Source organism: Chrysochloris asiatica, unplaced genomic scaffold (assembly GCF_000296735.1).
Source record: "Chrysochloris asiatica unplaced genomic scaffold, ChrAsi1.0 scaffold00124, whole genome shotgun sequence".
Taxonomy (NCBI): Eukaryota; Metazoa; Chordata; class Mammalia; order Afrosoricida; family Chrysochloridae; genus Chrysochloris; species Chrysochloris asiatica.
Genome location: NW_006408642.1, coordinates 5,393,880 through 5,417,339, shown reverse-complemented (window position 1 = coordinate 5,417,339; position 23,460 = coordinate 5,393,880). Strand labels below are relative to the sequence as shown.

Sequence of the window (23,460 nt, the reverse complement as noted above, 5' to 3'; positions counted from 1 at the left end):
TTTTTTTTTTTTTTTTTTTTTTTGATAAGGGTTAGAATTTCTCACTCATTTGCCAGGATACAAATTACTGATATTGGGGAAAGAGTTTTAAATGTCAAAGTAAGAATCCAAAACAACGGGACTTCTCACCATAAAGTCTGCCACCCACTAAACCAAAAAATGTGTATTTTCCACTTCTCAAACTTGAGTAATGTATATGGTTGATCAAGCCAAATTCTGACTGCCAGCAGCCCTATAGGAAAAAATAGAATAGTCCCACTAAGTTTCCAAGGCTGCACTCTTGTGGCGCTGTGGGTTAACGCACTGGACTGCAAAGTCAGTTTGAACTGCAAGGTTGGCAGCTAAGCTCACCAGCAACTCCTCGGGAACCTTATTCAGGATTGCTATGGGTCAGAACTGACTTAATGGCATTTAACAACAACAACCACTTTACAGAGGAAGTGATGTGACTCTGTACAATAAGCACTGGGCTGACAACCACAGGTTGACGGTTCAAGTCCACCAGCTGCTACATGGGCGAAAGACAAAGCTTTCTGCTCTCACAAAGATTGTTGTTGTTATGTGCCGTGGAGTCGGTTCCGACTCATAGTGACCTTGTACAGGGTGTCCAAGGCTGTTAATCTTTATGGGAGCAGAAGGCCTTATCTTTCTCTCATGGAACACCTGGTAGTTTCAAACTGCTGACCTTGTGGTTCGCAGGCTGATTGTAACCAATACGCTACCAGAGCTCCTTGATACGCAGCCTTTAAAACTCTTACACAGGGTCACTATGAATAGGAACTAATTCTATGACATATAACAAGAATCTTTACAGAAGCAGACTGCTGCTGTTTTCTCCCATGGAGTAGCTGGTGGGTTCAAACCACTGACATTTTGGTTTGCATCCAAGCACTTAACCACTGCAACACAAAGGCTTTTCTTAAAAAGTGTTGTTTCAACTCATGGCGACCCTGTGTAGGGTTTCAAGGAGCAGCTGGTGGGTCTGAACTACCAACCTGGCAGTTAACAGTCCAGCGCTCATCTTATAGTGCCACCCCAGGACTGCCTTAAAAGTTTACTGGCAATACAAAAATTTTTTAAAAGGAAAAAATAAGTATGTGCAGAAAGTAAATCTGCCTCTCACCCATCTTCCAAGCACTCATTTTTTTCTTGAGGCAACTTTGTCTGATGCTCTACAAATATTTTATGGATATAAGCAAATATGTATGCATACATTTTATTTCTTTAAACAAATGGTAGCATACTGTACACACTGTTCTGCACATTCTTTTTCACTTGGCAATAGATCCTGGAGATCACTCCAAATGAGTATCTATAGACTGCCTCATCCTACTCCTGCATATGGCAATTCCACAGTTTAATTAGCCCATACTCTATTAACAGCATTTCAAGTCTGGAATCTTGCTACTGTTGGTGGCAACAAAAGATTTCAGATAACAGGAGTGCACGCTCATATCTATCAATATAAATGTGTTTATAGGGAAAATTTTATGAAATGGAGTTAATAGAGTAAAGAAAATTTGTGTTTTTAACTTCTGACAGATACTCTGCCAAAAAGCCCCTAAAGACAATGTGTATGAGTCCATTTCTCTGGCTATCAAAAGTGCATCACCAAATTTCATCTTTGCTAGTTGACAGATTCAAATGGTGTTTTAAAAATTTTAAGGCATTATTTACCTTCTTTTTTATTTTTTTTATCTTCTTATAAGTGAAATAACAAGTAAGTAACACTATCATTTATATTTGTTGCCTATTTTTGGAACTGTCTGTTGGCTGCAGAAACCTTTAAGAACAAAAGAAATTCTAAGAATTTCTTTTGAAGAAATATAAATTTTACTTATGTAAATGACTTTCAATTGTAACTGTCACTACAAACATGAATTCTGCATTTATCACTGATAGCAAGAGATTAAGCTCATTTTAATCAACACTTTCATCGTTTGAATTTTCTAGTCACATCTCTTCTTTCTTATAGAATCTGTGAACCCTGATTTGTATTTTGCTCATTCCTATGTTGGTCACTCTTCTGCCTTATGAGACCCCATCATGCATCCATGCAGACACTATGTTTGACAAATTGAAGAATACCTTTTCCAACAAACCTTTCACCATAAAATCTGCTATAAGTCCACTCCTTATAAGACCTTCATATTCCATAAACCTTCAACACTTTGAACAAAGAACTTAGTGTGTATGTACATGTGTATGAATATGTGAGTATGCCAGTGTATATTTTTATGTGTTAATATATGTGTGTTGTTGTTGGTAAGTGCCGTTGAGTTAGATCTGACTCATAGCAACCCTGTACAGGGTTTCCAAAGAGCGATTGTTGAGTTTGAACTGCCTACCTTGAGGTTAAAGCCGACTTTGTAGTCAAGCGCATTAAACCCGAGCACCATACCAGGACTCTATAGGTGTGTTAGTGTAAAGGTTATCCATTTGCTTTACTCATGCACATATTTCACCTTCCCACCTAAACTTTTAAACTGATTTTTCTTCATTCTTTTTCCAACAAATAAAATCTGCCTGAATGTCCATGAAGTCAGTTCAGACTCAAAGTGACCCTGTACAGGGTTTTCAAAGCTGTAAATCTTTGTGGTAGCAGAAAGCCTTACCTTTATCTTGCATCCCACTATGTGTAAGTGCCATCAAGTCAGTTCAAACTCAGTGACCCTGTACAGGGTTTCCAAGGAGTGGTGGATGGGACCGAATCACCAACCCTGTAGTTAGTAAAGTGCTGAGCCTACAGCACTATACCACAGGATCCACATGACATTCTAGTTCGCTAAATTTTTATTTATCTTATACCAAGTGAATCTCAGTTTTATCTGCCTGTTTAATTTCACTGTAATTTCTGCCAGACTGTTTGCCTTACTAGGGAAAGTAAGCTTTATCTGTCTTGGTTTGAAGTAAAATTTAATTATAAATGAGAATACAGAGTCTATGCAGATAACAATTGGATGTCCCTTTGTCAGATGACAGTTGAAAACCTTGGGCTCTGAAGCTGGACTTTCTGAATCTGAATTTGGCATCCACTCCTTACTCTTTATGTAATTTTTGGGCAAGCTGCTTAGTAATCTCTGACAGAATTTCTTATCCATAAAATGGGAATTGTAATATTCCAATTTCTCAAGATTGATTGGGAAAATCAAAATAAAGTACTAAGTATGATGTCTGCCCTGCATAGTTCAGACAATTTCTGCTTGAAAGCTAGGTTAATTTTCCCTTTTGGTTTATATAACCACTTTTCCTACCCACATTTTAAAAAGGTTTTGACCAAATTATCACCTATAATTTGCTATCAACTTAAGGTAATTACAAAGACCAATTATGACAAGTTTAACACATTATTTTATGTTTGCATATACAGAACTTACCTCTCAATACCCAAATGGCACCATCTAGACTTCCACTTTTGAGAAAAATTTCTGCTGCAATATTCACAATTTGACATCTTGGTGCTACCTTCTCAGGCCCTGTAAGTCCTTTTAAACTTGTAAAATGTATTTTTAATTCATACAGTTTATCTAAGACCTTCCTTCCCTAGAGTAAAAATAAAGAACTAAATGAATACCAATCATTATCATACTACAGAGATATATAAAGTCACCAATAATCATACAGAAGCCAATGATCTAGATTTGGATCAATGGTTTTCATACAGCTCCAACATTCTACTCTCCTTTAGCTCCTTCTTACTCAGCTATAAAGACGGAAGGAGGGGATCAGGCAGGACTTTGCTAATATTATTCTCCTTCTTTGCCTCCATCCTTTGGTCCCCTTTATCAACAGCTCTTTTATCTGTTTTACACACTATGCTTCCTCCATTAAGATTTCATTTGGCAAAAGGATTTCATGCCTCAAAGTGGGAAATCACTAATAATGTATTTTTATTCTTCTTCTGTTGACTATGTTGAGATCCAAGAGAGTGAGTAGAAAAGAAAATAATTTGTTACCAGTTTAGGCCAAGATAGTTGAAAAACAAACAAAAAACCCAGATACATATTTTTATTTAAAAAAAAAATCATTACATTATTTAATGGTCTGGACATCAGAAATTTGACACAAAATTTTATAACAGGTTGGACTTTTTCTGTAAAAATATTGTAGGCTTACAGACCACCATATTGTATATTGTTCTTCTTTGTTATTGTTTTAAAATGTTTAACCTTTAAAAAATGGTTATACATTTAAAAATATTCTTAGCTCATAGGCCATACAAAAACATACTATGGGCTAGATTCAGTCTTCTGGTCACAGTATGAAGACCTGTTTTTATATCATATTATAGACATTTTAAGTCATGATTATGAGGTCATAGAACTTGCTATTTTACTGTTAGAATGAGTACATCTTTAGTATAATTTCAATGGATATACCTCTGTATATAAAAATGATAGATTTCATTAAAAAGTCATACTAAAGAAGAAAATAATTAAAACATTCATTTTAAATAAGAAACTTAAACTTTTTAGTTAGAATACAAGTAAAAAGTCATCAACCCTTTATGTCTTAAGAAAACATTACCAAAAAAACTAAAACACTCTAATAAAATTTTAGCAAAATCAGTGACTTTTCTAAAACAATCTTCTTGTCAGGCGATCTTCAAATTCCCAAACACTGAATGTCACATAAATTCATGCTATCACCACTTTAAGCTACACTGTAAGAATAGAGACCAGATACATCTTGCTCATCTTAGGCCTATCCCACAATTAGTGCTAAACCTCAGGAAAAGATGATAATTTTTCTGTACAACCATCTTGGCTGTTTTTGTTTTAACTTTTATTAAATTCACAAACCACCACAAGGAAATCTGAAGAAGAGCAGCAAAATATTGTCTATAGACACTAAACCACTTCAATAGTGAGTTAAGTCTCAAACGTAGACATTAACACATAAATTATTTATTGTCCCAGAATATTCTAAGAGGTGACAGTTAAACAGTTCTATTAATTGTGAGCACTCTGGGTTCATTTTTGAGTTCAGGAGTTGGCAAAATAAATTGTGGACTGAATGCTGCATCAATATGGCTTTCAAAATATTTTCTATCCTGCCATTCAAAATAGTAGCCAATCTCATGCCACCTCCTTTCCACATTTTCCTGATATAATAATCTAACAACAACCTATTATTTACTTACAAGTCTGGGTCTCATTTTGTCACCTGCAGTAATTAATAACAAATTACTAATTTCTAAAGCAGCTCTGGCAGCGCAGTGGTTACGAATGGGGCTGCTAATCTCAACGTCAGCAGTTCAAAGCTACCAGTGGTTTTGTGGGAGAAAGATGAGCTTTTCTGCTCCCGTAAAGATTTACAGCCTCAGAAACCCTATGCAGGGTCATTATGAGTTGGAATTGATTCCACGGCACATAACCACGCCCACCACCAAAGTTAGCTTATATTCAGTTCATATTTTTTAAAAACTAACATTCTCTATACCAAGCCAAAACAAAAATTTAATAAATTACCTTGGACCACTGTAACAGTTTATGATAGAAGTACAAAGCACTGATTCCGATTCTTCCCAGCAAACCTTTATCTACTTCACTATTTTGTATTTCTTTGCTAACTGGAAAACAAAGCAGACATATAGAAAAAAGCAAAATAGTCACTGGAAATTATGGAAAAGCAAATTAATACATAATTATTGAGTTTACTAAAAAGACAAACTATAACTAGTGGTTGGCAAACTAAAACCTGTGGGCCAATGTAGACCATAGTTTATTTTGATACAGTCCATGAGCTGAAAATGATTTGTCTATTTTTAAAGAGTTGTTAAAAAAAAAGGAAAGAAAGAAAGAAAACTATGCAGAGGCCATGTATGTGTGTGTCTCCCTCTCACCACTGCCACTGAGTCAATTCCAATTCATAGAGACCTTACATAGGGTTTCTAAGGCTGTAAATATTTACAGGTGCAAAAAAACTCATCTTTCTCCCGTGGAGCAGCTGGTGAGTTTGAACTGCCAACTTCATCATTAGAAGTCCAATGCTTATCTGATGGCACCACCCAGGCTCCTACATGTATATGTACAAAGTCTAAAAGATTTACTACCTGGCCCTTTATAGAAAAAGCTTACTGACCCCCAAAATAAAGACAATAGTAGCGAATGGCTAATGTCTCTACTAAGTACATTAAATCATCCTAACACGCAATCATCACACTAAAACAACGACATTTTACCTGTTTCAGCAAATTCACAAAAAGGTACACCTGGTATTTCTTCTTTAAAGTCTTTTGTTAATGTTTCAGCAATACAAGCACAAAATCTCTGGAAATCTGCAAATTTTTCACAGCCTACTTTTACATTAACGTATAAATTTCCCAATTTGGTCCAGTCGCCTTTTTCTTTACAGCACTATTAAAATTATTAAAAGTAAAACAGAGGGAGGATGGAAGGCAAGAAGGAAGGAAAAAAGAAAACCATGTCACTTATACAAACAGCTTATGGGTTAGACACATCTAGGCATTAGATAAACAGAAATTATTAAGGCAATCTCCGCAAATCTTTCACATTTACTGAGAAGCGTTACAACTTTAATAACATGGTATTGTACACATCAATTTTGTGATTATAGCAAAGTCTCTATAAATTCAAGATGGCAATGTCCATTTGTTTTAATGATCTAGTTCCTTATGCACTTTATATGGTCCTGGTATGGTGCTGTGGGTTAGTGCACTGGACTGCAAGGTCAGTTTGAACTACAAAGTCATCAGTTCAAGCTCACCAACAGCTCCTCAGAAACCCTATACAGGGTGGCAATGGGTTGGAACTGACTTGGCAGCACTTAACAACAATAATGAACTTAATGGACTCCTTCTAGGTGTGGTGCTGTAGGATCAGCACTGTACTGTGAACCACAAGGTCAACAGTTCAGACTCACCTGCTATTCCTCTAAAACCCCAAACGGGGTTGGCTATGAGTCAGAACTGAGTCGGTGGCACTCAACAACAAGAAGTGTACTTAATGGAGAACACAGTAAATCCATACAATAAGCTGTGGACTCTGAACCAACCACATGGTAGGCAGTTCAAGCCCACCAGTGTTTCCGTGGGAAAAAGAAAAGGCTTTCTGCTCCCATAAAGATTTTAAAAAGCCTCGAAAACCCTATAGGGTAGCTATGAGTTGGAATGGACTCAACGACACTTAACAAAAACAACAACACTTAATAGTAACACCTTCCAAACTGAACTTGAGACTGGAAATAGATTTTATGGAAATAAATGGCTTGCTATGTCATTTTGGGAAAATTGCTTAATATCTCTGATGGTACAAAACAGTGATTGTAATAGTTCCAAACTCACTCAGTTTCTATAGGCATAACCCAGGTAAAGTATGTAGTATGGTACCCAGCCCACAGTTCATACATTTCAGCTTTAAAGCTGTCTTCATAGTAATATACTTTACTGCTTTTAGAGACTGCACTTTACTTCTACTTGCCCATCTCTGATTGGAAGTTTGTATACCTTTTTTAGCAAATACATTTTTATAAAAGGGGCTACCAAGTAAATGTCAGTATATGTCACATCTTATTAGTTATTATAAACTAAAAAATAGCTTACCAAGTATCATTGGAAAAATAAACAAAACGGTTGTTCCAATGATTTGTTATGTGCCGTCGAGTCAGTTCCGACCCATAGTGACCCTGTATAGGGTTTCCGAGGATCAGCTGGTGAGCTTGAACCCCCAACCTTGCAGTTCAAACAGCTTTGCAGTCTGGCGCATTAACCCACAGCACCACACCAATGATACAAGACATTAAATTAAGGTCTCAGTGTCACTGCAGGCTAAGGCTGCTAACGAAAAGATCAATGGTTCAAAACCACCAGTCAAGATTAGACTGTCTTGTTACCTTACAGATTTTAGTCTCGGAAACCCTACATAATATTACGAATCAGAATCGAGTTTTTTGAGACAAACTAAATAATATATAAATACAAAAATGCCATTATATTTTAAAATAAAAGTCTTGCTGAAAGTTCTGTATTTCTTGGTGCTCTTAACTCACAGAGTTTAGTGTGGCCCTAGTTTTTCCCACCATGGAGCACACTGTAGCACTTCCATAACTTCATGCCATGCACATTGAAGAGGTTTGCCCAACCATATGAGAAAAGTCAGTCTGAGCAGTGAAATTATCACAGTCATTATTTTACCTCAATGCAAATTAATTTGGAAACAAAACTGAAGTCATTTTTAGGATAGTCTGCAAACTTCAGAAACTAACATGTTTATATCTCAAAATATATAAAAAGGAAATATGACACTGTACTACTATAAGCACTGGACTGCTAATCACAAGGTTGGCGATTCTAACTCCTTGGAAATCTTGTCGTACCGACCCATAGTGACCTTATGCATAGCAGAACGAAACACTGCCCGATCCTTGGCCAACCTCACTGCTGTTGCCACGCTTGAGTCCACTGATACTGTCACTTGGCCAATCCATCTCATTGGGGGCCTTCCACTTTCTCTCTCACCATCCACCTTACCAAACATGATATCCTTCTCTAGTGAATGGTCCCTCCTGACAATATGTCCAAAGTATGAGAGATAAAGTTTGGCCATCTTGGCCTCTAAAGAGCACTCTGGCTGCACTTCTTCCAAAACAGATCTATTGGTTCTTTTGGCAGCCCATGGCACTTTCAATATTCTCCTCCAACACCATAACTCAAAAGCATCAATTCTTATATGGTCTTCCTTATTCACTGTCCAGTTTTTACATGCATATGACGTTATTGAAAATACCATTAGTCTTCAAGCTGACCATCTTTGCTCTTCAACACTTTAAAAAGTTCTTGTGCAGCAGATTTGCCTAATGCAATACATCATTTGATTTCTTGACTGCTGCTTCCTTGAGTGTTGATACTTGATCCAAGAAGAATGAAATCCTTGACAACTTCAATCTTTTCCCCATTGATAAGAATGTTGTTTATTAGTCCAGTGGAGAAGACTTTTGTTTTCTTTACATTGAGATGTAATTCATACCAAAGACTGTGCTCTTTGATCTTCATCAGTAAATGTTTTAAGTTCTCTTCACTTTTAACAAGCAAGGTTGTATTATTCGCTTATTGCAAGTTGTTAATGAGTCTTCCTCCAATCCTGATGCCACGTTTTTCTTCATAGATCCCAGCTTCTTGATTATTTGCTCAGCATACAGGTTGAATAATTATGGCAAAAAAATACAACCCAGTCGCATATCTTTTTCAATTTTAAAACATTCAGTGTTCCCAGTTCTGTTGGAACAACTGCTTCTTGTTCTACGTACAGATTCCTCATGAGTACAATTAAGTGTTCCAGAATACTCATACTTTGCAATGTTGTCCATAGTTAGTCAAGATCCACACAATCGAAAGCCTGTGCATAGTCAATAAAGCACAGGTAAACATCTTTCTGATATTCTCTGCTTTCTGACAAGATCCATCGGACATCAGCAATGATATCCCTTGTTCCACTGCCTCTTCTGAATCTGGCTTGAACCCCTCTGTAAGTTCTCTGTCAATGTATGATAGAAGCCGTTTCTGTATTACCTTTAGCAAAACTTTACTCACATGGGATATCAAAGAGATTGTCCAATGATTTTCTGCATTCTGTTGATTCATCTCTCTTTGGAATGGGAACAAATATGGATCTCTTCCAATTAGTTGGCTAGATAGTTGTCTTCCAAATTTCTTGGCAGAGATGAGTGAGTGCCTCCTGTGCCGCCTCACTTTCTTGAAAGATTTCAACTTTTATTCCATCAATTCCTGGTGCCTTGTTCTTTGCCAATGCCTTCAGTGCATCTTGGACTTCTACCTTCAGTATCATTGGCTCTTAATCATATGCTACCTCTTGAAACGGTTGAACAGTAACCATTTCCTTTTGGTACAGCGACTATGTGTATTCCTTCCATCTTCTCTTGATGCTTTCTGCCTCATTCAATAATTTGCCCAGAGAATCTCTCAATAATGAAAGTCGAGGCTTGAATTTTTTCTTCAGTTCCTCCAGCTTGAGAAATGCTGAGCGTGTTCTTCCTTTTTGGTTTTCTGATTCCAGATCTTTGCACTTTTTGTTGTAATATTTGGCTTTATCTTCTCAAGCTGATCTTTGAAATTTTCTGTTCAGTTCTTGGACCTCCTCATTTCTTCCATTTGCATTAGCATCTCTACACTGGATAGCAAGTTTCAGTGTCTCCTCTGACATCCATTTTTATCTTTTCCATCTTTCTTGTCTTCTTAATAACTTTTTGTTTTCTTCATGTATGATGCTCTTGATGTCATCCCACAACTCTTCTGGTCTTCGGTCTTTAGTGTTTAATGTATCAAATATATTCTTCAGATAATCTCTAAATTCAGGTGGGATATATTCAAGGTCATATTGTGGCTCTTGTGGATTTGTTTTCATTTTCTTCAGCTTCAGTTTGAATCTACATATGAGTAATTGATGGTCGGTCTGTTCCACAGTGTGCCCCTGACCTTGTTTTGATTGATGATATGAAGCTTTCCATCTTCTCTTTCCGCAGATGTAGTCAATTTGATTTCTATGCATTCCATCTGGTGAGGTCCATGTGTATAGTCGTCACTTATGCTTTCTAAAGAAGGCATAGCTTACACAGGGTCAATATGAGTCATAACTGATTTGATGGCACTTAACAACTTTTCCTTGAGCAATTTATATGTAAAACAGTTATATTTCTAAAACTTTTCTTAAAATGTAATTACTATTTCAACTTTTTGTTGTTACAGGTTTCAGAAATCCCAGCAATTTCTTTAAAAAAAAAAAAAGTGTCTTTTAATGTATAATTTTTAGGTAAACCTAAAATTACTCTTAAAAATACATCTGTTAAACAGAAAAAGACAGCAAAACTGTGCCATACCTGTATTTCAATCAAGGCTGAATCTAAATCACACTTCCATTTCTTTTTAAATGGCCTCATCTGTAACCTTTAACAAACAGAAAAAGATTAATTATACTTACGTTCATCCCCAAAAGTTACTACTACTCCTACGTCACTTGCACCATTTGTTTATATCTAAGAGCTTATAGAAAATTGAATGCAGTATATAGTATAAACAGTCTTTGTTGTAGTTGTTAAGTGCCATTGAGTTGTTCCAACCCATAATGACCCTGTATGGCAACTAAATAGTTACCTATCTAATATTATTTCCACTGTAAACAATAGGCATCAAGAAGGAATAAGCATCTTACATTAAAAAAAACACACTCCGCCTAACTTCAAGAAAATGAGTACTAAAACTTTAAAATAATTATGAATAAAAACAAAAAGAAAACCTCAAATACCAGCAAATGATTTTTACCCTATAATCAATGTTCCACAGGATTGTACCATGAGAAGACAAACCACAATAAAAACCACAAATAAAGTTATCAAACAAAAATCTGTGAGGAAAAGAGGAGAAGTGCTACTAGACAGAAAATGGATTAGAAAATACTGCCATAAACATTTGAAAATGCTAAGGAAGTGTCTGGGCTATCCACAGAGAGAAGGAACTTAAAATGCATAGCTTCTGGGGGTAAAAAGAGAGAAACATGAAGTAAAACGTTCCTGTGGCAAATGGTAAGAGGAAAATAATAAAAGGGGGAGAGATTTAAGATTCTGAAAAAATAACAAAACCATAAAATAAGAGGACTCACAGCTCCAGCTCTTCTGACCACATCAAAATAAACAAAACTTGGGCAAAGTACCTAGATTTTCCCGTGCAGACAGAAGAGGGTGCTATTGAACTAGATGTAAAACAATCAAATATCACAAAAATAAACAAAAGTCCATGCAGAGATATTGCAGAAAATCAGGAAGCAAAATTTCATACATATTAAGAAAACAGTCCCGAGAAACAATGATGAAGTATAAGAAAACTGTTTTTAAGTCAATATTCTAAACAGATTTAAATATACTCAAATAAGCATTTGAAGACATAAAAAATTATTTAAGCCAGATATTAACAGTACAAACAGAAATGAACAAAAGAGGGTGAAATGAAAACAGAATTTATTGAAGTCAGTAAAGAAATGGAAAGATGAGCCTCTAAAAAATATTAATATATGGTTTTTATTTTTTTCTTGCTCATTGTACTACCTAGGACTTTCTGTATTATAGTGAATAAAAGTGGTGTGAGCACACATCTTAGTCATTTCTTGATTTTAAAGAGGAAACATTCTTTGAGTATGATGTTATCTATAAATTTCTTCATTTTGCCAGGTGCCACCGAGTCGGAACCGACTCAACAACGAGTTGGTTCTGACTCATAGTGTCGAAAACAATGAAACACTACACAGTTTTGTGCCATTTTCACATTCATTGCTGTTTGAGCCCATTGTTGTAGTCACTGTGTTAATCCAGATCATTGAGGTTCTTCCTATTTTTTTGCTGACCCTATTACTTTACCAATCCTGGTGTCCTCCAGAAACTGGTTCTTCCAGATAACATGTCCGAAGTACATGAAAGTCTCACCATCGTCCCTTCTGAGGAGCATTCTGCCTGTATTTCTTCCAAGACAGATTTGTTCTTCTGCCAGTTCATGGTCTACTTAATATTCTTCACTGACATCATAAATTAAAGGCATCTATTCTTCGTGGGTCTTCCATTTAACACCATAACTTGGGTCAGGCGTACTTTAGTCCTCAAAGTGACAAATTTAGCTTTTAACATTTTAATGAAGTTTTTCATAATCTATTTGCCAAATGCAATACTTCGATTTTGTGACTGCTGCTTCCATGGGCATTGACTATGAATCCAAGTAAAACTAAATCCTTGCCTTCAGTATTTTACCAGGATGTTGTTTCTGAATCCTGCTATGAGGATTTGTTTTAAGTGTGATCTATATTTCTTTTTCACTAGAGCTTCAAGTGCTCTTCACTTAGCATGCAAGGTTTTGTTATCTGCATACCGCAGGTTATTAATGAGTATTCCTCCAATCCTAATGCCATATTCTTTATATAGTTCAGCTTCTTGAATTATTTGCTCAGCATCAATTGGTTAAATATGATGAAAGGATACAAATCTTGCTCACACTGTTCCCGATTTTAAAACACTCAGTATGCCCTTGCTGTTTGAACAACTGCCTTAGTCCATGTACCAACTTCTACATAAACACAGTTAAGTGTTCTGGAATCCCCATTCTTCGCAATGTTATTCATAATTTGTTATGAACCACAGATTCAGATGTCTTTGCATAGTCAATAAAACACAACAACAATAAAACATCTTTCTGGTATTATTTGCTTTGTCAAGATCCAACAGATATCAGCAATGATATTCCTCTTTCCATGTCTTCTGAATTTGGCTTGGATTTCTAGCAGTTCTTTAAGAATATTCTGTTAAAACTGTTGTTGAATCATCAACAAAACTTTTACTTGTATTTGATAGTAATATTGTTCAAATATTTCCACACTTTTGCTATCAGGATGACAAATTTCTGTTCTTTTCTGAATGTATCATGCATGTATAATGTTGAAGCTTATTAAATATCTTATTGTGTATTGAGATCATGTGATTTGTCTAATGCTGATAGGTGGATTATATTGATTTTCAAATATTGAACCATATACCCCACTTTGATGGATATACAGTATAATTATTTTATGTATTTCTGTAGTTGATATGCTATTATTTTGAAGATTTCTATATTTAAGTTCATGAGTGATACTAATGTAGTTTTGACTCTTGGGTTCTCTTTTTTGAAAATTGCTTCATCGCACCTACATTATTGAGGTTATATGTGTATACTTGATCAAGATAATACTGTATTATCCATCTAATTACTTAACGATCTATACTGACAACTCATTTCCTTCCTTATGCTGGTAATTTGTGTCTGCTTTTTATCTTCATTAATCTTTCCAGAGGCTTATCAATTTTACTTTTATTTTCAAAGCACCAATTGTTTAATTTTCTCCATTGGTTTTGTTTCCAGCCTCCTTGCTTCCAGCACATCTTTATCATTTCTATTCTATGCTTTGCATTTATCTTGCTATTTTTGTTTCCTGAGGTAGAAACTTTCAGTGTTGTACATTTCCTTCTTAGCACTCCTTTAGTGGCATCCCACAAATTGTGGTATCATATTTTCATTTTTCCTCATTTAGCTTTTATTTCTGACACATTCTCTTGCCTAATGGATTATTTGGAAGTGTGCTGTTTAATTTCTAAGTATGTGGAGACTTTTCTGTTATCTTTCCATATTGACTTGCAGTTTAAATTCTTTAGGTCAGATAATATATTCTGCATAACTTCAAGTATAAAGTTTCAAAATCTAGAATATGGTGTTATCTTAGTGAATGTTCTATGGGAATTTGAAGATGTATATTATGCTGTTTTTGGAGTGGATTGTCCTACAAATGTCTATTAGATCTTGTTGGTTGCGTTATTATATACATATATCTACATATATACGTGTGTACATATATCATATCTGGTTCCTCTATCAACTGCTGAGAAGGATGTCGAAGAGCCCAAGTATAATTCTAGATGTATTTATTTCTTCATTCTATCATAATTTTTGCTGTTGTATGGAATATACACATTTAGAATTGGTATCTCTTCTTGGTGTACTGACCATTTCATCACTAAATAGTGTTCCTCTTTGTGCCTGGTAATTTCTTTTGCCCTGATATTTACTATATTAGTGATATTATCATAACCATTCATACCTGTTTCTCTCCTTTTACTTTCACCCTATCTTTATCTTTATAATGGGCATTTCAGGTAGAAAGCATAAAGATGAATGTTACTTTTATATCCCTCTTCCAATCTGTTCTTTAATCGTTAATTGTTATATTTAGAATACTTACAATGAAAGTAATTATTGATTTTAAGGCTTCAGTCTATCCTTTTATTACATGGTTTCTGCTTGTTCTGTTTTTCATTCCTATAGTTACCTTTCCTTGTTCTTCTGTGATTTACCTAAACATTTTTCAAATTTCATTCTGATCATATATAGCATTTTTGAGTGTATCTCTTTGTATAGTTTAGTGGTTGTTTTAATGCATTTACTTTTAGACGTGCTCCTACAAATGTACCTTGAAGATACACTTTCAACTATATAAAAATACATACTTTCAAGGTTACCACTGCAGCATTGTTTACAATTGCAAAATACTGAGGACACTTTAATGCCATACATCAGACAGCGGCTGAATAATCTATAGTATATCCATATAACAGAATACTTTGCAATTATTAAGAAGAATGTAGTTTTCAATGAACTGATTTCTAGTAAAAACTGTTAAGTGAGAAAGCAAATCTCAAATTATCCATGGTATGTCACCGTTTGACTCGACAGCACTAACAGTAGCAGCAGCGTGTATATAAGAAAATACATAAAGTGAGAAAGTATTGTTACTAGGGTTCCAGTTCATATATGCATGGGTTTATTCCAAACAAAATGTGTTCAAACTTGTCTCTGTGATTAGTGGATGACTGCAGACAAGTTCTCTCAGTAATACACTTGTCTTAGTCTTGTCAGGATACTTTACACACACACGTGAATCATGGGGCTTATTACAAGTTTTAAGAAAATGGAAAACTTCATTGGTGAAAAAAAGCAAAGTGAAGTTTTATCAAGGAATTTCTTTCCATCATGACATTACACCTGCTTATTCAAGGACAGCAAGGGCTGTCTTATGAGAATTTCATTAGGAAACCTTACTGCATCCACCCTACAGCCCTGTTCTTGAATCTTCATGCTTCTTTATGTTCTCCAAACTCACAAAACACTGAAAGGAATGTGGTTTCAGTCCCTTACGGATGCCAAAGCTACCATTTTTATGTGATGTAAACTGCAGAGTGCAAAGTTCTTCAGGGAGGGTTAGAGAGATGGAAACATTGTCTTTAGAAGTTTATAGACCAAAATGTAGGATATGTCTTTTTGTTTAATAAAGGGGTCTATAAATTCCTAACAATAGTTTTTTACCTACCCTTGTAATACACAGTATCCAAAGGTACACACGTGTTCATCAACAAATGCACAGATAAACAAAATGATAACACATACAACGAATCAAATATTATTCAACCAAAGAGAAATGAAGTTCTGACATAAACTATAATATGCATGAACCTTGAAAACAAGCTAAGTGACGTAAATCAGTCACAAAAGGACAAATGTTTTATGGTCTCAATTATATGAAACATCTAGAAGCAAAAACATAGGGACAAGAAGTAGATTTCTAGTGACCAAGGGCTGGTGTGAGGAAGGAACGAGGATTTACTGCTTAGTGGGTACAGAATTTCTGTTTGGGGTGATGAAAAAGTTTTGGCAATAGACAGTGGTGATTGTTACACGACACTGTGAGTAACAATGATGCTACTAAATAGTATAAATAGTATACTTAAAAATGGTCAAAACTGCAAATACTATGTTTTATGTATTTTAGTACAATCAAAAAATGTATATGTATTCCAACTCAGAGTGACTCTGTGTACAACAGAATAAAATGTTGCCTGGTCTTGAACCATCCTCAGTTGTTGCTATGTTTGGGAACATTGTTGAAGCCATGGTGTCAATCCATCTTGAGTATTCCTCTTTTATACTGACCTTCTACTTTACCAAGCATGATGTCTTCCCTTCTGATAACATGTCCAAAATATATGAGATGAAGTCTCACCAACATCGCTTCTAAGGAGCATTTTGGCTGTACTGCTTTTAAGACAAGATGTTTTGGTTCTTTTGGAAGTCCATGGTACTTTTAGTATCCTTTGCCAGCATCCTAATTTAAATGTATAAATTCTTCTGTGGCCTTCTCTATGTCTTTACTCACGTGTATATCAATTTGTGAAGCCCCCTCACAGTTGTGGAAGCTCTGAATAGGTGATTTCTGGGCATTCTTAAGGATTTCAGTGGTTGATACCATTTGTACTTTATCAAATATGAATTCATTTAAAAAGTTACAGTTCAGTTTTAAGATTCTATAGAAGAATCCTGGTTAAAAGGGGGAAAATACAGAACAGAATTTCAAACTATTAAGAAATCCAGACTCTTTGGCGTCACTGAAGCTGCACAGAGCCAGAAACGATTGCCCTGAGATAATCCTTAAATTTTAAGTAAAAAATATCCCTGAAGTATTCTTTAAACCAAATATTATTGCTAAGTGCTGTCAAGTCAGTTCTGACTCACAGCAACCCTGTGTAGTGTTTCCAAAAAGCAGCTAATGGGTTTTGCAGTTCAAACCAATCTTGTGGTCCAGTGCTTATCCTTCAGCATCAAGACTCCAAACGATAGTTGAGCTTAATTAGGTAAAAAATTTATGACCTGAGCATTGTGTTCTTTTAAAGAACTAGCTATATGAGATTATATTTACAACTCAGAAGGTTACACAGGAAACTTAAGAGGTAGTGAGTTTAAGTTAAGGGGGAAGAACAATTTGGAAAGGGAAGGTGAAAAAGGTTGTATAACTTGAGGAAGGTAATGAATGTCAATGAATTATAATGCAGAAATTGTTGAATTCTATGTTCTGCTCTATTTTGAACAAAAAAATTATTGAAAAAGTTATGGTTCACTTAAATATGTATGATTTGTATACTTTTCTCTATATATTCTATACTTAAATGAAAAAAAATTAAAAGTAATGACTCTCTTTTTATTCAACACAGGTATGTTATAGTACTACTTTTATAATTATCAGAAGTTAAAAAAAAACCCCAAAGGTCTTTGGGGGCTCAAAACCTGACAGAGAAAGTGAATAAATGAAAGAAAGAATAAGGGAGGGCATTAAAGTATTTCAGTAGGCTTACATGACAAGGAGCGAGTGCAAGAGAGAAAAAACTTAAGGTACATGATAATGTGCTACTCTACAAGGTCAATTTGAACCACAAGGTTGGCACTTCAAACCCACCAGCCACTCCTTGGAAATCCTATAAAGGGTTGCTAAGGGTTGGAACCAACTCGATGGCACTTAACAACATAATTCATGTAGGAGTCCCAGGATGTTGCAAATGGTTAATGTGCATTTTAACCAATATGTTGCTAACCAAAAGAAAGGTTGCAGATTTGAGTCCACCCAAAGGAGCTCTGGTAGCATAGTGGTTATGAATTGGGCTGCGAGCAGCAAGATCAGCAGTTTGAAACTACCGGCTGTTCCGTGGGAGAAAGATGAGGCGTTCTGCTCCTGTAAAGGTTTACAGCCTCGGAAACGCTGTACAGGGTCGCAGGGTCGCTATGAGTCGAACAAACTCCACAGCACACAACAACAACAACAAAGGTACCTTGAAGAAAGCCCTAATAATGTGCTTTCAAAGAATCAGCTATTGAAACCCCTACTGAGCACAATTCAGCTCAGGCACACAGGGAGTCATCTGAGTCAGAATAAACTCAGTAAGAATTAGTTTTACATACATATAATAAAGAAAGACCTGGCAATCTACTTTCAAAAATCAGCCAGTAAAAATCCTGTATCAAAGCAGCCCAATTTGCAACTGATCACGGGGATGTTTCAGGATGCAGACAGGTTTTGTTACATGGTATATGGAGTTGCCGTGAGGCAGTGGCCAAGCTGATGGCAGCTAACAACAAGTGCACCAAGTATGTTACCTTCATTCTTTATAAATTCCCATTAAAAAAAAAAAAGACATATATTTTAGCCTTAATTGGAATCTTTTTCTCACCTGGATTTTAAGTTCATAACCACAGTTATTTCTTGTTTGGAAGCTTGTACTTGGTATAAGAGCTTAACAATATAGTTAAAGTGTTCTGGGTCAAGTACCATCCCAGCTTCAACAAGCTGTAGAAAAGAATAATCACTTTTGTAAATATGTGAAAGAGTTGAGAAGCTAATGTGTGGGAAATCATTAAAAGACTGATGAAGTGAAACATGAAGATATGTAAAATTAAAATACTTCAAATATTTGAACACTGCTCAAATACCAGGCTAACTAGAAATTGTTTCTTGACAAACTAGGTAACAACCTACAGCAATGTAAAATAAGTTGCTAATTGCTCTTTTCTTAATAATATGTATGGTAATTAGATAGGGGTATGGTACACTGCTCCAGCAAGGAGGAGGAAAAGTATCTTCCTCTATAATAATTACATGGTTTTAATCACCACTGAACTTTGAAATAGTCTCAACAGGGAAATTGGTACTGGTATCAAATGATTTCTAGAAATAATAACTCCATATTAGTCATGCAAAAATAAAATCACTGTCTTTGCAAGACATTTTCTATTATCAGTTAGGTTTATTTGTACAGTAATTAGAGTACATTATGCAGAATGCCAAGCTACTTATATCAGACAAATTGTAGGATCCTTACTGAATTTCTACAACTACTACAGGTGACCAGTATCTTTTGCTTTGGAAAATTTCCAGACCAAATATTCTGTCAAATTTTGTAATGTGAATCTAAAAATATTCATTAACTACTTGATAGTCAGCTAATCAAAGTGGCTCCTTTGGCTGCTATTAGGCTGTTTTAAAGTGGGCTGGGTGAGTAGTACCAAATACTAGAAAGTATTCAACAAAAAACAAAATTTTAATTTATTTTTTGAGTCATGAAATTTATTTGTTTTTGTTTAAAGTTGAATTAAAACTAATTCCTAAGTCTACTTTCTTTGTTTTTCTATTTATATGTTAATTTGTTATAAACTACCTCAAGTCTTTTGGGGAAAGACTATTTTCTTTACTCATTCTTTAGGAACAGATATGACTAGAGTTGCAAATCAGAAAATAATCACTTTGAGTATATGGACCTATTTATTTAAGGGATGGCTTGTCAAGTCACTGGAGTCTGTTTATAAAATCTATTTAAAGAGACAGATAATTTTTCTGCAAATAGAATTCTTTGGCATCCATGATGTGAAGAAAAGGCAGTTTAAGGATGTAAGTAGTAATAATTGTGGTTCTTTATTAACAGAGAATAAGAGAAAATAAAACCATACCTTGCAAAACATATCAATTAAAGCAGGTATTGCATTCCTTAAGTTCATAGTTGCCACATGCTCAAATATATTTAGTAATATTTTCAGAGCAGGCTAGATAAAACAAAAAAATTATACTCATTTTCATGTCTTCTTTCAGTAAGCTTGTCAAACTCATTTATGCTGAAAAACACAAGTGTTCTCTAGGAAATGTTAACAAACAGAAATGTAACTAAATTATACAAACATCAAATACAACAAAGAAATTCACGTACAATTTAAATATGGGGATTTTTAGGTTACTTACCAGCATTTTAAGCATTATGCTGAGGTTCACTACCTGAAATACTTCTTTCAATAAACAATGTTTGAGTAAAGAATTCAGAAGGTCATTTAGCACTTGTAAATCAAAGTGTATACCTGGAGGGAACTTTCTGTAGTACTCCATAAAAATGTTGACTGAAAATGAAAATATACTAAAGTCATTTGCTGCTTTTAAGATATTCATCTGTCTTATACTATTTTTCTCTATTTAAATATACTATTTAAATTTACATATTAAATTGAATATCACATTTACACATTAACATGAAATACCAAATTTAATTATAAATAAGTATTTATAATAATATAATTTGGTTTTCTTGAATGGAGTATTTCTAGTATCAGAAATATTTGATAAAAATAAACTAAGCAAAAGTCAAAATGGCAATAATATTTGAAGTCAACCAGGCATGTTATAGTCAGGGCGCTAACTCATGGGCAGCTATCTACAAAGAATTTGTTTAAATTGCCAAACATATTATGGTCTCTAAATGGAATCCTGGTGTGGCACTGTGGATTAATGTGCCAGACTGCAAAGCTGTCTGAACTGCAAGGTCAGCGGTTTAAGCTCACCAGGTGCTCCTCGGACACCCTATACAGGGTCACTATGTGTCAGAGCCGACTTCATGGCATTTAACAACAATAGCAACAACAAATGAACTCCCAAAGAATCAAACTGCTTTAGATTTGAGGTAATTACCTAAACACCTGTGAGAATTTGTTTAATGTGGAGATAAATGCAGACTACATTGACACAAGCTTCTTTGTTGTTTTAATACCACCACCATTTTGACTCTGTGGATGTATTTGAATCAACTTTATGATTATCGTTGGTATTTTATATATGCATATACCTACTAAAATAAAGTTTAAAAAACTAATGTGTATGAATTATTGAATGTAAACTGATGATCTGCTCTGTGAACCCCCACCCAATTCATAATTAAAAGTTCAAAAAAAAAATTAACAGTTTATTATAAATTATGGAGTCCTGGTGTGGTGCTGTAGGATAAGCACTGGAGTAATTGCCAAGACTGGCGGTTCAATCCCACCAGCTGCTCCTTTGAATCCCTATATAGAATTGCTATGTGTTGGAACTGACTTAAAAACCCTTATCAACAATTAAGAATTCTGACATGAAGAATTTTCTTTATGTCAGTTCAATTCCTTAATCTATTTCCTAAAAATACTTAAATCATATCTATTTATTCCCCATTAATTTTTCTACAATTATTTTAGTTGGGATCAGTTTATTTTCTTTCCTATTCTTAAATTTCTCTGATCAAAATCTGTACCCCCTAGGTAAAACTGATTTTGGCAAAATTTATTTTTGTATTAATTATTTCTACCAGAAATAATTGCTGCTAGATGGATTACCTGCTTGGGAAAAGCAGCTATTCAAAAAGTTCAGTGGTACAGTAGAATAATTAATATTGAAGCTGTAATCATTAGATACTTTGTTGTTGTTGTTGTGAGGTGCCATTGAGTCAGAACTGACTCAGAGCCCCATGCACAGCAGAACGAAACAATGTCTGATCCTGAACCAACCTCACTACCGCTGCCACACTTGACACCATCAATGATGCCACCTGGCCTATTCATCTTGGGGGTCTTCCTCGTTTTCAACCCTCCCTCTTACCCAGCATGATATCCTTCTCCAGTGACTGTTCCCTCCTGACAACATGTCCAAAGTATGAGAGATCAAGTTTAGCCATCTTGGCCTCCAAGGAGCACTTTGGCTGTACCTCCTCCAAAACAGATCTATTGGTTCTTTTGGCAGGCTATGGCACTTTTAGTATTCTCCTCCAACACCACAATTCTTCTATGATCTTCCTTATTCACTGTCTAGATTTTGCATCCATATGAGATTATTGAAAATACCATGGCTTGGGTCAGGCGCACCTTAGTCCTCAAGCTGACATCTTTGCTCTTCAACACTTTAATCTGTGCAGCAGATTTGCCTAATGCAAAACGTTGTCTGATATCTTGACTGCTGCTTCCGTGAATGTTGACAGTTGATCCAAGAAGAATGAAGTCTTTGACAACTTCAATCTTTTCTCCACTGGTAAGAATGTTATTGGTCCAGTGGTGAGGATTTTTGTTTTCATGACATTGAGATGCACTCCATACTGAAGGCTGTGTTCTTTGATCTTCATCAGTAAATGTTTCATGTCCTCTTGATTTTCAGCAAGCAAGGTTGTACCATCTGCATATCGCAGGTTGTTAATGAGTCTTCCTCCAATCCTGACACCTCGTTTTTCTTCATAGAGCCCAGCTTCTTGTATTATCTGCTCAGCATACAGGTTGAATAAGTATGGTGAATGAACACAACCTTGTTGCACAGCTTTCCCAATTTTAAAACATTAGATACTTTAGTACCAATAATATAAACTTTATTATAAAGCTTCTTAATGTGCTACAGTTGCTCTGCCTGGGCAGTACAGACAAAATCTTGCTGATATTCACTCAGCAGTGTCTACCTGGTTATGTATATAAAGGGGCTCTGAACATTTTGTGGAAAAAAACTGCATATCTTTTCACTTCTTTTTCCCATAAATGGGTTGACTCAACGTAAAGAAAACAAAAAATCCTCCCAACTGGGCCAATAAGTAAAGCTGTATAAACGGAGAAAATATGAAGTTGTCAGTGACTTCATATTGCTCAGCTCAACCATCAAATGCTCATGGAAGCAGCCGTCAAGATATCAAACAAGGTATTGCATTGGGCAAATCTGTTGCAAAATTAAAGTGTGAAGAGCAAAGATGTCAGTTTGAGGACTAAGGTGCACCTGATTCAAGCCATAGTATTTTCAGTAAGCTAATACACATGCAAAAGTTGGGCAGTGACTAAGGAAGACCACAGAAGAATTGGTGTTTGAGTTACAGTGTTGGAAAACAGTCAAAGTATCATGGAATGCCAGAAGAATAAACAGATCTGCATTGGAAGGAGTACAGCCAGGATGGCCAAAGTTCATCTCTTATACTTCGGACATATTGTCAGGAGGGACCAGTCACTGGAAAAGGATATTATGTTTAGTAAAGTAAAGGGTCAGAGAAAAAGAGGAAGACCCCTAGGGAGACAGACTGGCACAGTGGCAGCATCAGTGGGCTCAAATGTAGTAACGACTATGAGGTTGACCCAGGACCAGGCAGTGCTTTGTTCTGTTGTGCATAGGGTCACTGTGAGTTGGTACTGACTCAATGGCACCTAACAACAACAATGTATACAAAGCATACAGGAAATTCAGAGTATCTGAATTAACATTAATTTATTAATAAAACATTTTT

The 23,460-nt window shown here is 35.4% G+C and overlaps 1 protein-coding gene across 1 annotated transcript in view; it reads right to left on the bottom strand.

The window, feature by feature from the left end:
* Window positions 1-23,460, bottom strand: part of TOPAZ1 (testis and ovary specific PAZ domain containing 1) — a 109,626-nt gene that overhangs the window by 40,448 nt on the left and 45,718 nt on the right. Inside the window, exons 10-16 of the mRNA XM_006868775.1 lie at window positions 20,157-20,308; window positions 19,871-19,963; window positions 18,598-18,713; window positions 10,855-10,921; window positions 6,185-6,359; window positions 5,472-5,572; window positions 3,378-3,543 (exon numbers count right to left, since the gene is read on the bottom strand). Coding sequence (XP_006868837.1) covers window positions 3,378-3,543; window positions 5,472-5,572; window positions 6,185-6,359; window positions 10,855-10,921; window positions 18,598-18,713; window positions 19,871-19,963; window positions 20,157-20,308 — 870 coding nt within the window. The remainder of the gene's footprint in view (window positions 1-3,377; window positions 3,544-5,471; window positions 5,573-6,184; window positions 6,360-10,854; window positions 10,922-18,597; window positions 18,714-19,870; window positions 19,964-20,156; window positions 20,309-23,460) is intronic.